The following is a 17,538-nucleotide window of genomic DNA, read 5'->3' on the forward strand; positions in this document are numbered from 1 at the left end:
ATAATTCACTCCCAAACCTCCCACCCTCAACTCCAAATCGAATTTCTTATCCTGACATAAATCTAAACGTAAAGTTTACTCTCTTTAAAAATACTTATTCAGATTCAACAAACATTTGAATCCTTTTCTCTTCTTTTTTTTCATTCCCATCCCTCTATTGCTTCCTCCCTCCTTTCAGGATTTTCTTCTTTCCTCTGGGGATGATAGGAGATGCAGCTGGATGTGCCCCCCCCCCACCCACACCACCATCACACACACACACCAACACACACTCGCTCTCTCTCCTCTCCCTCTGTCTATCTGGCTCTGTTGAGAGGTGGAGGGAGTAGATCTCATTTAGTTTCTAACTGTTGCAGTGCTCGGTGCAGCCTCACACACCCGCAGCCGGGCATACCCTAACACACCTTGACCGGTCAGACGCTTGGCACCTCTGACAGAGCAGATTTGAAAAGAGAAGAAGACAGAGGGAATAAGAGAAAGAGGAGTGCGTTGTTTTGTTTTTGCCCGATGCCACACACTGGGCTCGCAGACATGGAGAACACTTGAGGCAGAAGTGCGGGGACGTACGGAGGAATTATGCTGCTGACTAAAGTTTGTGGATATTTCTAAAAGAATTTTTCGTTTTATTCATATTTGCAAGAAATTACAAGGAGTGAACAGGTGAGAATGTGTATTCAGTTCATCAATTTTGTTGGTGCTTATTCAAAATAAAAGCATCTGCATTGCAAATCTGAATTTTATTGTTTTTTGGCATATTAGAGGTCACATAGGTAAGAAGTCAGCTCATGCTGATCTGCCCCATCTGAAATGTTTAAGTTGGATGCGATTGTTTATAATTGTTTATAAAAGCTAGGTGATCATCGTGTTTTGCTTCATGAATAATCCAGTAGTGGTTCTGAATGGCCTGTTTAGAAAATGCTCTCTGTCCTCGTTTTGTTATTGATTTCATTAGCAGGATCAATAAGCGTGGTTTTTGAGCCACTGTTGCAGTGTTGTTTACTTCTGCCTAAGTAGATTTTTGTATCCAGAGAGAAAAAAGACATTACATTCTTTTGATTTTGGTTAGTTACTGTTTTGGGGATAACCGGAAGCACAGCATCCTTGTTTTAAAAAGCATGGAAATGTCATCTTCTATGTCTGCGACCTTTGTCTGACTGTTACACTCTCCTGTCTGTTTCCCAAATGTCACCTTCCTGCTCCAAGTCTGCAGATGAGACGCTGAAGACAAGAGCTCCCCCAGAAGCATGGCGGCCATTAACCCTTCGCCCTGCCAACTTTTCTTCTTCTTTTCCTGTCTGGTGGTCCGGCCAGCCGTCGCTCAGGACACTCTGGCCTTCTCCACTGTGACGGTAGCGGAGGGAGACTCGGCCGTCGTCCCCACCACGTTGGCCAACCAGACGGTCAACACCTACGAGGAGACGACCCCGAGTGCTCCTCCAGAAACCGGTCTCTCCACTCCCAACAGCGGTGGAGACGGAGATGATGAAGATCTGCCTCCATCAGGGGGGACGCGTTGCCAGGGTTACTATGACGTCATGGGCCAATGGGACCCTCCGTTCAACTGCAATGCCGGCGTCTTTCTGTACTGCTGCGGCACCTGCTTTTATCGGTTCTGTTGCCAGTTCCGGCAGCAGCGGCTGGACCAGACCATTTGCTCCAACTATGACACCCCCATCTGGGCCAACACCGGCAAGCCAGTGGCCACCATCACGGACAGCAACGGGGACCAGGACCGGGACCGCACACACCTCATCGTCTACATCATCTGTGGTGTGGTGGCCGTCATGGTGCTGGTGGGCATCTTCACCAAGCTGGGTCTGGAGAAGAGCCGTGGAGGAAGCGGCGGGATGGCAGCGGTGCCTCAGACTGACCTCAACTCCAGGTGAGCTGTGTAGGGGGGCTGTTTGTTGTCATGTCTTTGTAGAGAAAGTGAAGAAATGGGTGGGAGTGTGTGTGATGTGTGTTTTATGTGTATGCAGAGCTGGCTCTGGCCATTTTGGTGCCCAAGGCCGTATGACAGACCTTAATGGGGGGACCGATACGAAATGTCCTTTTTTTGTTCAATTTTTTTCAAGTTATTGGTCTTTTTTCTGCAAATTATTTGTCTTTTTTGGGGGGGGTTGCCCCCTCCTGCAGATGGCGCCCGAGGAGACCAGAGTTCTGCTCTGCGTGTATGCCCATGTTTTTGTATGCCCACGTGTTTTCATATGTTTCATGACACTCTGCTGATGTTGGAAAGTAAAAAATCTTGAAAAATTCTCAGCCAACAAGATACAGTTGGCATTTTATTTGATAAACCTTCCTGCTTTCAATGTAAAACTTCCTGCTCTGATTTCATATCTGTAGACCAAGCGTGCGCATGTGTTTATGTTTTTGCTGCAAAACTGGGATATTTTGTTGCTAATTTAATTTCCAACAGAACACTTACCGAATACTTACCATAAAGATAGATAGACATTCAATCGGAGACGATATGAACGATTAAAAAAAGATTGCTATAGCGTTCATTGGTCATAACATGGACTTTTTTAAAGTGTGAAGTATCATCTTTTATTGCTTTGCTTGTAGTGATGATAGACTACACTTAAAGTGAACAATCATATATCTACATGTCCACTTATACACATAATGACTCTTTTATCCATCACTTGTTTGTATTTCTGTCTCAATTTCTTGTTTTTTTCATGACCTCTTACATATTACCTCCCTGTCTACCGCTGGTTTTACTTATATTTAAGACTAATATTTGAATACCCACCTGAAAAGAACAATCGTTTCTGCAGTAAAGCACTGTTAAAGGAGGAACATCTTCTGTTTGAGTATTCCTCCTCTAACGTTTTACATTGAGGACAATTTAAATCACTTTTTTAGTCAAATCATTTTTTTAAAACAAGGTAAAAAAAAAATGTGTTAATGCTGATCTGTCGATACTTATATATGCACATGTTATAAACACACAGAGGCTCCTGCCCCCCGGTTAAAGACATGGCCCCGAGTTCAATCTGCTCGCCTCAGGAAATCATTTCAGCAAACAGCACATGAGCTCAGATCTCTCTGCTTTCATCTGAAGCGATCAAACCCTTGCTTACCGACTACGTTGTGTGGTCGTTTAATCTGCAGTGGGATCTTGTGCCATTATGTTTCTTTGTCATATTTTTGGAAAAAAAATAATTGAAATACCTCCAGACTCTTTTTACTATCCTCCTCTGGATTTTTATCCCTCTCTTCTTTCACATTGCTCCCAAGGTTGAAGATCTAAAGCGCGGGTCATTTTTGATCCCGCCGGTCTTAATTCTTTCCTCAAGCTTTTATGATCTTCTTTTCCTCAGTCGCACCTTCCTCACCTCCCTTCTCCGGCAGCCTTTCTATCATTGTCAAACATTTTAATTGAGAACGTGCGCACGCAAACAGACACACTCTCTCAACTCAAACCTCCACAGAGCCGCAGCAGCTCTGCTTGTGTGCGTCCCATTAACCTGAACCTGTGGTGGCAAAAATTGTTGTTCAAAAGAATGTCAGGACACCTCAGCTGTCTTTCGAAGATTTAATGGAAAGAGGACAAACATTCAATTGAACGGAGCCACACAGTCCAACCGGTCACATGAACCAACAGTCCTGAGTGAGCTGAAGAAGATTAGCGACAGGTTATTTTATAGTTGAGAGCAGGAAAAGACAAAACATCACCCATCACCCTGGCAACCGTGCCATGATCTGTGTCAAAGGAACATGACCTTGGCATAGGAATGAAAACAGGCAACAGACAGTGTTATACCAAAATTTTCCATTACATTCCACCCCTTTTAGCATTGTATGCTAAACCATAATAAAATAGGAAATTTTGCACTGACCTACCCCGCGACCAATATGCTCTGTCGCGCACCAGCCAAACGCTAGCACACCCCTTCTCCAACGCGGGAGTCACAGAAAACCCCGACAGAGGATCTTAGGTCACGGGTACAGAAGAGCCAAAACCTCTCCCTCCACTAGGCAAAAGGGGAGAGTCAAAAGACTCAATCTGTCTAGCTACCCTATCATAGATAAGGAAGGAAAAAACCCCCGTAGGGGAAAAACCCATCATGGAATATAAACTAATCTACTTCAAACAATACCAAAACAAATCACATTCAGCACAATAGTCCATGAAGGGAAAAGGAGAAGAGAAAAAAAATCAAAGGCACTGTGTGACTATGCAGTTCAAGGATAAAATGAGATAACATGTAAAATAATAATAATAATAATAATAATAATAATAATAATAATAATAATAATAATAATAAAAAAATGACAAAATTCCCCACATGTCCTGGCAAAACCCTCCATGGTTTAACCCACCGTACCACAGGGCTAATGCTTGATTCCCTCACAACCTGTCAACAGGACATAACAGCTCATAATCAGTTCAAAACAGCATAAATGAAAAAAACATCATCAACCTGAGGAAGGATTAATGCAGAATATAAATTAAAGTAGCCCTGGATCCTCCATGGAAGGAGGAACCCACTCATGATTGTGGTCCATCTCCTGGGCAAACCGTCGAGGTGCGGTGGGAATGGCAGAAGCTACTAGTTTCTTCACCCATGGCACAATAAAATACAGAAAAACACACAAACCCAAAAGAATAGTCAGTTCAGGGGCAAAGAGGTTGAACAGTGCAGTTTTCCACCCTGAAATGGAAAACCAGGACCTCCTCTGCAAATGCAACAATTCATTCAGGTGTCCGACAACATGTGTCACATCGATCTCGTTGGTCAGCTGCCTCGTCACAGTGGTCATGGTACGGAACCATATGTTGTCCTGTAGCCGCAACGCCGTGTTGGTCATGTTGGTCGTGTTAACAGCAGCCCTTCTCACCAGCCAAAGAGGGGTAGGTGCCGCCTCAGAATCGTGGTCAGGGGGAGGTGAGATTGTCGTGCAGTTGGTCTGTGACGTGTGATCGTGCAGGCTCTCCAACAGCAGCAGAAGCAACCTCACCCCTATGGAGACGACCAGCAGGACGCTGGTCGCCACCCTTAGGCCGCATCCGAGCCGCCTAAGGGGATGCCATCGGCTGTGGCCTCTCGATCAGGTGCGTGGCGTGCGCGTGGATCAGGAACCCGTCGGCAGTGGCTGGCGTGGATCCACGTGGTACGTCCCTCTGCAACCTCGACTGCTGTCTCCATCACCAGAAGCACTTGGAACGGTCTGTTCCACCTCCGAGCTTTCCAGTGTTTACGTCTGAAGTCTTTCACCACGATGTAGTCTCCACTCCGAGGTCATGGAGTTTCGTCTCTGCCAGTTTGGGGAGGGTCGCCTTAACCTGCTTGTTAATATCAGACAAAACAGACGACAAGGTTGCACAATATCGTAACATTTCGTCTTCACAAAGGACAGTCTCCTGCTGCTGCCTCTTAAACGGGCCCAATCCCTGTTTAAAGGTCTCTTGAAACAGGATTTCAAAGGGGCTCAGGCCATTTTTTGCTTCTCTGGCGCGCCACATTAGCACCACATTAAGCTGGGTGGTAGGAGCAATGTTGTCTTATATCCATGCCCATGTACTCACCGACCTGTTTCAGTGCCGCGCTCACAAACGGAGCGCCATTGTCTGAACTGATTTTTCGCCAGAATCCCCCGGGAATCCCTGGGAATTATCAGGTGCATCAAAGCCTTGGCCACTGCGGCGGAGTCCTGTCTTGTTGTGGGAAAAGCTTCAATCCATTTAGAAAACATGCAAATGATAACCAAAAACAAACCTTTTGCCTTCACTGGGTGTAAGTTCAATGAAATCCATCTGCAAATGTTGAAACGTCTGTCTGGTGGGGGCGAGTTGTGTCTTCATATTCACTCCTATTGCGTATTTCACTCACCATCCCCCACCCCTTGACACATGAAACCTTGTGTCAATTAAGCAAAGTGAGGGAAAAAATTCTTGGGGAGACATGGCCGGCCGTCGGGCCCCATTCACACCCTGTTAATTACCCTGCAGTCCGCATCCTCCCAGGACCATATTTCAGTGTGCAAAGCCCTTAGTTACAATTCACCAATCTCAACCGAGGTCACAGCCGAGGACGGAAGTAGCAGGGAGACAGATCGTACTTTGAGAGACAAAGGTTGTTTGGACGCAGTTTCTTTTGCAGCTGCGTCAGCTTGAACATTTCATTGAGAGACAAAATCAGATTGTTAGTGTGATCATCACATTTACACACAGCAATTTGTGTAGGCAGGAACATTGTATCCACGTGATGCGCTATGGGTCTACCTGTGGAAAAAATAAAAAAAACGTATCGGGGACAAAAGCCCCAAAAGCAAAACCTGCAATGTTAACTCACGTAGCAGGAGCCCTGGAAGCAGAACCAACAACAAAAAGATCAAAGTCAGCATTGTCAATTGCAACATCACTCAAATTCAGGTCTTGGGGAACAAATGGATGTTAGCGTTGCGAGTGGTTCTCCATCATCCGCTGTTGGCAAAAGGGTAAGGGTTAAGAACTTGCTGTAGCACTTGAAGTCATGTAACCCCCCTTTCCGTCCACAGTCTGGACGAAAAGTCGTGAACAGTCAGGCAGTCCAGGTAGTGGAGGCGTCTGTAACGTCAGTTTCAGGTCAGTGAAGGCGTCGTCAGCCTCGTCAGTCCAGGTACCAGGGTCTGATGCTTGCCTTGTAGGCCTTCTCCATGGGCAATTGCTGCCAATGGTGCCTCAATTTCCGCATAATGCGAGACCCACTGTCGACAAAAACTGGTGGAGCCCAGAATTTACATAATTTGTTTCTTAACGACCAGTTCCGGCGTTTCTCCTTTTGAATGGCCGTAATTCTGCCAGGTGAGAGGGATCTGCCCTCCCCCGAAATGACATGACCCAGAAACGCAACCCTTGTGGCAACAAACTGCAGTTCGGACAGGCCGGCTTGATGCCCCTGTTCAGCCAAAATGGGTCAACAGGTCCAGAGAAGCTTTAACGCATTCGTCTCAGGACTCACTCGCAACCAAGATAACAACAACATACTGCAATAAGCACTTCCAAACTGCCTCTCAGAGCCAATGACAGTAGGCTCATGAACACTATATGGGTCAACGACATGGCATGCATATTTTGGTGTCCGGGTGCATTATTTCCCTTTAAAATGATTTTAATCAATTTATGACATATATCACTTTATTCTATAAAACCTATTTAGTTTGAATACCTCTCAGGTACATTCAGATAATATATGTTACTTTACATTTTGGCATCTCAAACCCCCAAAATGTCAAACGGTACAACCAATGTAAAACTAGGAAAATGTGATTTTATCATAAAACTCTCTATTCTATTTAAAAATGATATGTATGAACTTGACAGCCAAGGTAGCCAATACAGGTGTCCAAGTAGAAGCCCGTCTAATTTAAAATTAGCTGTAAAAGTCAGGTGGCACAACTGATGTCAGTTGGTGCGACCACATAAACCATTCATTTAAACCAATAAATAATAGGTTAAAGTGAACGAATGGTTGACAACTATGATGTGAATAGATATTGTATTAAATGCATTCATTTGTATATTTGTATAATTATCATTCCGTCTTCAAATGTAAAATTGGACGCTAAAGATACCAAATACCTGGCCACTGGAATGCAATAATCTTAAAATATTGTAGATACAACAGAGTTCTTTTAAAAATACCTTCTGCGGAAGCCTTATTTGTCATTGACCCATATCCAAAAAAAAACACAGGGCACTCATTTTACGGGACGAAACCCACTCCTGACGAAACCGTCAATCAACAGTATGTGACTTCACGACAGACAAAATAAAGGAAAATGATTGATATGTAACACGCTTTTCACAATCATACACAGCTCAACGGCAAGAATCCAATTTCCATACAACAAAAACCAGGGTCATTGCCCTATAGATGTAGGTTTAAAAACACTAAAATACCTTTGTTTGAAGCTTTCACATACATGTACGTGTACACTACATTTCAAATGTTTGGAAAATGGCCAAAAATATCTATATTTTAAGTATTTTAAAAATGGGCTACTCAAAGGCCTTATACGTCCTTGACCCACAATCCGGTTCAAATACAGTATCACAAAAGTGACCTGCAACCATTCGAACGGTAAATCAACCCAATTCTGACAATTCCACATCATCAATTCCCCACACAGGGAAAAGAATGAGTAAAAAACTATTTTACTTGTATCAATTTAACAAAAAAAAAATGTCAACAGAAAGGAAAACGAGACAACATCTCTCTCCCATTCACGCAGCCTCACGTGAACGCTCCCTGCGTGAACGCGCAGTCAGACAAGCGACACGGAGCTTACACACCCACACACACCCACGCGTTTACACACGCACACACAGAGCGCAGGCGCATCAGCAGGTAATGCTGAATTTCACATACATTTCACAACCTCAACATCTCTGTTTATGTTTTTCAGGCCCATGTCAACATAGTAAAGTATCAACATAGTATCTTCACGAAGCCACGCCATCAACATCCAAGTTTATCTGGCAATTTAAATCCCTAGCTAAAAAAGGGGGGGGTCCCAGACCCCCGAAGGTCCCTGACCTTCAACTCAACCCCTCAGCGGGACTCAAACCCACTTTAATGCATTTACAGGAATCCCAATTCAATAAACAGTTCCAGTCATGAACACTAGACAAAAACATTGGACAGGAGAACCATTAGCCAAAACAGGCAAACAAAAATTCCCATTCCACTAGATCCATCGAGAGGAGTGTCTCTTACATCAGTTACCCCTCCTCCTTGCTGGTCACCGGGTCTCTTGACCCCCGGTCGAGCCGACCCCACACGAGTGAACGTATAACATATTACCATCAAAACAAACGTGTAACATTTTACCATCAAAACAACAGTGTAACATTTTACCATCAAAACAACAGTGTAACATTTTACCATCAAAACAACAGCAAACAAAATTTTAGCATCAAAACAACAGCAAACAAAATTTTACCATCAAAACAACAGCAAACAAAATTTTACCATCAAAACAACAGCAAACAAAATTGACTGTTAGGATGGACTGGAATGCCGAGCAAAAAATAAATAAAACTAAAACGTTCTACCGGAACCTGACAGAAAATAGTGTGTGAATTCAGGTCGAATCCATTTCACTTCTAGTCCATTTATATCACCTCATCTTATTTGTACCTCATTTTTAATTAACCGGGAATGAGGCGTACCAGTCTGGCATGTGATGCAGGAGTTTTCCTGCTGCAGAATAAACAAAAAGTCCCCTGCAACAATGTTCTAACAGCCGAAAGTATTATAATGAAGCCTTTAACTCACTAACAGTTCGGCATGAGTAAAATTACCGATACTTATTTAATTTTACAATTGTTTTCACGTAACTTGAAGTTTTTTATTTATCAATAACCACGTCTGAGACGATACCAATCACGGGAAAGCAGCTACAACAGCATTGGGGTGTGTACCCACACGTCATGAATAACCTCTCCTGACACAATACTCAATTCCAACGTCTATTAATAAATTACGTTATAATCTTAAATCATAACCTAATCTTAAACAGACAAGTGCTGATTTCCCTTCCATTCGGACATTAAACATAAAATCCAGACCTATTAAATGAAAAACAAGGTTCTTGTGTGTATGTGTATTTAGTATTCAGGTGCTCACGTGTTCTGCAGACCTCACAGCACAGCCGGCCTCTGCGTTTCCACCGGACACCTCACCGGCTCTCCTCGCCACCCCTAGACAGTCCGGCCCCCCTTTTCGCGTGGGCCCTCAATGTGTTCTGCCCCCCCGTTGCACTCTTTCAGCCTTTTGCAGCAATAGTCTCACAATTTTCCTGGCGAAACGCAGGCTTTCTGCCAGTCAAAAATGTCCTTGAGACAGCCAGTCTTCCCAGCACTTTTCCTCATCTGTCCGATGGGTGAAACGGGTGAAGATGGGGGAGGGGTTCTCCCACGGGTGGAGTTGGGGGCAGTGGGGGGCAAACGGACGCAGCTGGTTGAAGTCCAGGCGCTGGTGAGCTCTGCCTGAGGTCCCGGCGCTAGTTGGGGGGGCGGGTGGGGCGGGGGGCGCAGAGTCCAGACCGGGTCCAGCTTCACACACTGGGGCACAGTCTGTTTGGGTGTCTGCCTCACTCAGCAACATTCCAATCTATCTAAATTTGTTTTTCATTTTTCTTTTTAGCGAGTGATAACTGGCCTCTTAAACCTGCAAAGCCTCCAGCTGCTTAACGCTCAGGCTTCCTGTTTCTTGTGTTTTCTTTATTTTGGGAATTTAAGTTGTCTGACCCACAGTTCCGACAAAGGTTGTGGGTTCTATTCTTTTCCATAATTAACTATCATATATCTCACATTTAGTGCTGAAAAATCTGGTCCTTCGGAAAAATTACTCCCAGAAGGCTTGTTGAAAAACTGGCCTCCACAACTGATTATTTGATCCTCTCAGACATGTTGCGAGTCTAAATTTTCAGAAGGAGAGAGGAAAAAAAAAAAAAAAAAACACAAAAAAAACAACACCATGGCTAACCAAGGTCTTCCGCTTATCAGGGTTTGTGACGTCACAACAGCCGGAAACACTCGCGCAGCTCTTTCACAGAGAAAGTTGGATTAAAAATATATTAGAAAAAGTCACGGTTCAGATTTGACTGGAGTCCTGCATCTTTTAAATCCTACAGAAGAGTAGTACTTCGGATTACCCGTTTGCTTCCAAATGCTGCATCTTTTAAATCCTACCAGGTATACTTCGGATTACCCACTTAACTCAAACCGGATTCTAGACGCAGAAGCCCACGACATAATCAACAGGAAAACATTCCAACTCCAATTATTTCTCAAAATTATTTGTTATCCTCCAGACAGTCAAGATTGTTAGCCAGACATTAACAGACAGCTCAGAGCACAAACACAAAACCTCCGCTCCTTCTAGGATTGAATGAGGCATCCTAGCCGCCCCCAGATCCCGTCTGGCATACTCGGATTCCCCGAATCCAGAGCCCTCAAGTTCCCGACTTGAAGTAGTCTTCCACTCTCAAACCACGGCTACAGGAGCACTCGTGATCCGTCACGTCTGGCGACCCACTGCTGATGTCGTACCGAAAGGCGAGTCTTTTTCTCTTAAACAAAATTCCTTCATCCACTAGAATTGATAGGCATTCTACCACGCCCCCAGACAAAATCTGGCCCTTCGATCACTAACTCCTAGGTCAGTAACAAACAAAATTCCTTCATCCACTAGAATTGATAGGCATTCTACCACGCCCCCAGACAAAATCTGGCCCTTCGATCACTAACTCCTAGGTCAGTAACAAACAAAATTCCTTCATCCACTAGAATTGATAGGCATTCTACCACGCCCCCAGACAAAATCTGGCCCTTCGATCACTAACTCCTAGGTCAGTAATAAAACAGCCCAAGGTCCTCAGACCCTGGCTGGACCAGCCCTCCCCGGTTCCAAATACTTGGACTACCGGCAACATCAGCAGTTTAGGCAGAGAGGAGACGTTAGCGCGCACCTTATTTCGGCCGTTTTCTTTCCAAAACTCACCCAAAAGAACAGCGAGGCGTTTCTGAAGCCACCGGGTTCGTTCGACCCCAGTCGGTGCGGGGACCTTCCCAACCCCCCTCCGGACGAGAGGCCCTCACTCGACCTTCACTTGATGGGGGAGTACGAGGTTGTTGCATGCTTAAAACACCTTCAATTCCGGAGGAGAGAAGGAAAAAATCCGGCACAGATGAGGTCCCTTCGTGGTCGCCAAATTGTGGTGGCAAAAATTGTTGTTCAAAAGAATGTCAGGACACCTCAGCTGTCTTTCGAAGATTTAATGGAAAGAGGACAAACATTCAATTGAACGGAGCCACACAGTCCAACCGGTCACATGAACCGACAGTCCTGAGTGAGCTGAAGAAGATTAGCGACAGGTTATTTTATAGTTGAGAGCAGGAAAAGACAAAACATCACCCATCACCCTGGCAACCGTGCCATGATCTGTGTCAAAGGAACATGACCTTGGCATAGGAATGAAAACAGGCAACAGACAGTGTTATACCAAAATTTTCCATTACAAATCACGCAAAACCCTCAGCCGGGATTAATATATCCTGCATTTTAGCACCTCACTGAAATAGAAACAGTCTGGCTGCATAAACATCCTCCCTCCATGAGCCCATCTTGACAGATTACCGCCCCTCCTTGAGATTAAACAACTTTCACTAAGATTACAGCTTCACATTTTCTGGACTGTTCTGCCTGCACGGTTGTTTAGCTATTACCCTGCTGACATAAATCCCTTGTCCAAAAGTGAACATGCAACTAATAAGACCTCATGGACTGCATGCACTTCCTGCAGGACAATGGGATTTTTTGATTTTTTTTTTAATGTTTGCTCTCTGCCATGTACCTGCATTTCAGTGCTTTCTTTAGAACTCATCACCTTTTTCTCTCTCTCACGATCCTGCAAGCGCGAGATGATTAACACTGAAATCCCACCAGTTCTCTTAAAGCAGCTTGAATGTTAAAATCCAGAATGATACTTCTCAGATCCCCCCAGTCTCTAAAACACAAACACACACACTGCTCCACTTGTTACAACCATACAAAGTTCACTGTGTTTCAACATTACACTGTCCAGTAATAAGAAATGTAGGGCGCCGCCTTCGGTCGTGAATGTCGCTTCTCATAAAAGGCCCCAACTGAAAACAGGTTGACTTTACACCAAGAGATGAAACAAGCGTGCTCACAGGGATTGATAGTTCAATAAACAACAAAAATAATATTGCAGTCGGATAGCAGTGGCATTAGTAGTAGGGTGTGAAAGGACCAACGTGGCGGCAACAGAAGTCACAAGGTTCAAATACAATTTTCATATGTGGACAGATTTGACAGTGAGCACATTCATTTGTCAATAGCCTCATTTTAACAAATATTCTGCCTCTGTAGCACCACGGTGCAGGAGGCGTAACAGCGTAACATCTCCTCCCGCAGCTGTTACACCTTGGGAGGTAGCAACAGGTCCATGATGGGGTGTAGTGAGTGTTGTATGAATTGACATTGCGGAAAGAGGATGTGAGGATGGCCGCAAACTCCATCGCAAGGACAGTGAGACGCAGCTTGGCGGGCTGTATGACAGCAGCGTTCAGACCAGACAAAAAAGAACAAGGAAAGTGGGCTTTCAGCCACAGTGGTCGAAGGTGCAGAGATCGATTACACAAGCTGTATTTCAACTTTTGTTGCTCGATTTAAAGCAATAGTTGCTCAGTTAACCCTGCTACGGTGCTCAGCAGCCCTGCAGGAGTGTCTCCCAGCTAAGCTGCATCTCTCTCTCACTGAAGCTCCGGCGTGCAGCTGGGGTAACACCAGGAGCTGTGGCTCCAACAGGAACACACACAGCAAAAACTTTATATTTTACTGACATTTGTTAACAGCTGGGTTTTATTAGTTACCGACTCAAATAAAGCAGTCAGTGACCAGAGACTTTAGAGAATTGTTTGCTGATTGTGGGCTGCAAAGTAAAGAAAAATGGACCATCTTCAGATTGTGCTATAATGAGTTGTGGAGTCACACACGGGGGACCAGATATTTCACCTTCCTGGGATCGCTAGCCCCGTTCACAGCGACACTACCATGGGGACGCACTGGAGATCCTCTTCTCTATCTGCCTCCTCTCCCCAGACGTGAACGGACCTAGCATGAATGCACAGCTGGAGAGAGTGAGATGAATGAAGAAGGTATTTCTGTAAGTCTTTCTAGCACTATTGAAGTTTGAAATCCGTTGATATGGGTGCGCACATAGGTGTAGTCCAGCTGCCGTCAGAAGGAAACCCGTGTATCCCCAACTATTCAAACAAGTCAACCAATACTCATCAGACTGAGTTTCTTTACACCTCATTTGTGAGTTAACAACCAAAACGGCGTCACAAAGTGATTTTATGGTGAGAAAACATGGTCAAAAAAGCAACCAAAACTGCCCAGGATTAGTCCTGCTTTGGTAAAAGGATGCTTTTCTTGTTTTTTTTCTTGACATAACAAAGGGAAAATTTTTTTATCTGCACTCTGATCTACTGTATATGTGTCTGTTTTGCATGTCATCAATATCCAGCATGTGTGTGAACCGCAGTAGCCCTTTTTTCCTGTCATGTTATGTAACGAAGGACACTGCCACTTAAATGGTTTGATTGCTGTGCCCTGGATCGAGGCTGATGAGAGACAGATAGATAAGCAGGAGTCAATATCGCGTAGAGACACAGATGGGCTGTCCCTGCATTTAACAAATGGGTTCAGGCTTTGTCATGTGCTTTCATCGATCAGGAAGAGGTGAAAAAAGTGTCATGCCTCAAATTGTATGTTTTCTTTTTTTTCTGGCTCTTTTTTGTGACTCTCGGAGACGGTTTGGAGCTTTTCAGGGTAGCTGATAGCGTTTGCTTGAATGGAGAAACATGGAGAAACACTGCCTCACGTTGTGCATCTGTATGTTAGATTCTCTCTCTGACGCAATAACTTCAGAGAGGGATTTATGTTGCTATTTGCTGCTTCGTTAATTGCTAATAAGTCTATGGAAAACAATAACAGGCCTAAATGAGAACATCTTTCGGTTGTGAGACAACCGACGCTACACGAGTTCTCTTTGATGGATTTCCAAACTACCCTCGCAGCTTATTAGAAAATGAGAAATATGTGATGCTTTTAATGGTTTGCGTTTATAACCACTGACTTTATGGCTTGCAAGGAGGAAATAAGTCCCTGATAAAGATGACAAGTTTCTCAGTTTCTATGCACTTATCAGGCCTGCAGATACCCAACAGAGCAAACCATTGTTCAAAAGTTCCCTCTTTGCAACAACCTGCATCATGTAAATAAAGCCTGACATATACTTGCAGTTCAAACCGCGTACGCATCATGGCCGCCACGCGTATCCTCGTTCATTTGACGCGTCGACGTGCAAGTTCTCAAAAAGACACTGAACACGTACGCGACCTGCAGTTCTCGCTGTGGCCGGGAGTGGCGCTGGTCCCGGTCTGATACCAGCTGGTCCCGGTCTGATACCAGCTGGTCCCGGTCTGATACCAGCTGGTCCCGGTCAGATACCAGCTGGTCCCAGTCTGATACCAGCTGGTCCCGGTCAGATACCAGCTGGTCCCGGTCTGATACCAGCTGGTCCCGGTCTGATACCAGCTGGTCCCGGTCTGATACCAGCTGGTCCCGGTCTGATACCAGCTGGTCCAGGTCTGATACCAGCTGGTCCCGGTCTGATACCAGCTGGCCACAAGTGACGACGTGGAGGTCGCTGGCGCCATTTCCTTTGCCGAGATCGCAACCAAAGCAATGTTATAATCTCCTACATAGTCCAATGGTTTCATGTAATCTTGTTTGTTGTTCTAATCTGCTACTGCTACTACCGCGACTACTAAATATTTAATCACTTTTCCAACTGTTGCTCTGCTTACTGCCCCCTATCGGTCACCGTCGGTATGACGCGCTCTCCTTGCATGCTACGCGAGCGTTGTTGCGGTTGGTGGTGCAGGCGAACGGATGTGAAGGGACGCAAACGCAAGCACCAACAGCAAGTATATCCCAGGCTTAAGAGTTATAACAGTAATTGAAAGTTTGTCCTCTGAGGGAGGGTGTTGTGATGATGAGGTTCTCACTCACAAGTTATTAATAGATTGATTTTCATTACAAGCTGATAACTGCGACACCTGGAAGACAAAAAAATTATAACTCAGTGATATACTGTATATCTTCTACTACGTATCTATGTTCATCCATCCCTCCTTTTTTCTTTCCTTTCATCAAAATAACTCAAACCTGGTCTGTGTTACTTCAGATCACGAAGTATAAATCTGACACTGAGCTGGTGTGTCACCCCTCCAACGCCTGCTGTGTTTCTCGTTCCGCTCTTCCTCTTCTTCTTCCTCTGTTCTCCTCCTTCTCTTTCCACCTCTTCTTCTTATTCTGCAGTTTCAGGAAGTAGCTCAAATGTGCTACATCAGTAGTACCCAGAGTATAACCTCCTGCTCAAACGTACACGTTGGAAGCATCAGCGGCGTTGACGTCACCGTGCCTGACAGTAAACACACTTGTTGCAGTGTTAAGTGGAGAACTATCAGAAATAAATGTTTTATTATTTAGTTATTATTTAGCAGGCTTTGACCTTGAGCAAAGGCAGCTGCTGCCTGATGCTTGGTGCTCAGACCCTTCCAGGACAACAAAGAGTCAGTTGAAAGCACAACAAAACATTATCTTTAAATTGAGAAGTTAGGCGCATATTAACACCTAAAAAGTCAAGTCAGGACAGGGCTAAGCGCTAAGTCGCTAAATTGCTGACAGCTATCCATTAAGCATAACCAGCCACCTCTTAAAATGGATAAGTTTGTCCATTTACTTTTATCTGATGATGTCACAGAGTTAAGAGCTGTCTGTGGAGACTTAACCGTGCATTCACACCAAAAGCGTCATGGGCGTCATGCAGCTGCCATTCATTTTCTATGAAAGCGGAGGCATCGGAGGCATCGGAGGCATCGGAGGCATCGGAGGCATCGGAGGCATCGGAGGCATCGGAGGCATCGGAGGCATCGGAGGCATCGGAGGCATCGGAGGCGCGAATCGCGCGATGTTTTTTGGCATATTAAAGGAGGCGGGATGGAAGCGTCTGGAGCGTCAATTTGAAGTTCAGAGAATCTCAACTTTATGCAAATGAGTAGCAGCGTCGCCGAGGCAGCGTCCAATCACAGACCGGGATTCCCAAAGCTTTGGGAATCCCGGCAATCTGCATTGAGTCAATGCAGATTGTACTTTCATAAACGTACACTCATTCACATGCATACATGAGGATAGTTGTGCACTAAAAAACTTATTTTATCAGGAATTAATATATTCTATCTAAAACTGACATTTTTGCTGATCTGACTGCCGTTTTTACCTGAACTCTGCTCATGTGAAACACGTAACTGATGGTTGAGGAGCTGTATGGTCTGAACAATTTTATTTGCTACATCGATCCAAACGCAAAATAATAATAAAAAAAAAAGTGCTTATTAATCACAAAGCACAGTTTAAATATTATGACCAAATCCGCTACTACCCAGTGTGTCACCGGCATTCGGTGTGAATCCACAGTAAACCTTCTGCCACAAAGTTGGTGTTCAGTAGAGATTGAGTCACTTTGAGAACCGGCCCCTAGTAGTCAAACTGTGAACTGCAGTTTCCTTCACTCCCCGGTATCTTGACTTGATAAACTTGATAAAAGTTTTGTGTATGATTTGTGTATGAATGTTGCACATGTTAAAGTGTCCGTGACAGCAAAGCTGTTTGAACTTTACCCTCTAAGGAAGAGGAGTGACAGAAGAACAGTGATAACGGAGAAGTGGAAGAGTCATTATGGCACATAAAAGTCTGCTTTGTTTTTGTTAAAAAGTAGTTAAGAAGATCTAAAAATCTGGTTTTCAACAAAGACAAATGGTGGATCTTTTGCATGGGAAAAGTTAGAAAAGATTATTAGGTCATTAACAGAACTGTTATCATTAGGAATATTATTCTTTCTTCTTTTCAATATATTTCACGTTTGAATTAAAGTTTTCAAAGGTTG

General features: G+C 44.4%; 1 protein-coding gene across 1 annotated transcript in view; it reads left to right on the top strand.

The window, feature by feature from the left end:
- The first annotated feature begins 375 nt into the window (after positions 1-375).
- Positions 376-17,538, top strand: part of shisa8b (shisa family member 8b) — a 43,219-nt gene continuing 26,056 nt past the window's right edge. Inside the window, exons 1-2 of the mRNA XM_061708040.1 lie at positions 376-660; positions 1,204-1,882. Of these exons, the coding sequence (XP_061564024.1) occupies positions 1,245-1,882 (638 nt within the window). The 5' untranslated portion in view covers positions 376-660; positions 1,204-1,244. The remainder of the gene's footprint in view (positions 661-1,203; positions 1,883-17,538) is intronic.

This window comes from Cololabis saira, chromosome 19, assembly GCF_033807715.1.
Source record: "Cololabis saira isolate AMF1-May2022 chromosome 19, fColSai1.1, whole genome shotgun sequence".
Lineage (NCBI taxonomy): Eukaryota > Metazoa > Chordata > Actinopteri > Beloniformes > Belonidae > Cololabis > Cololabis saira.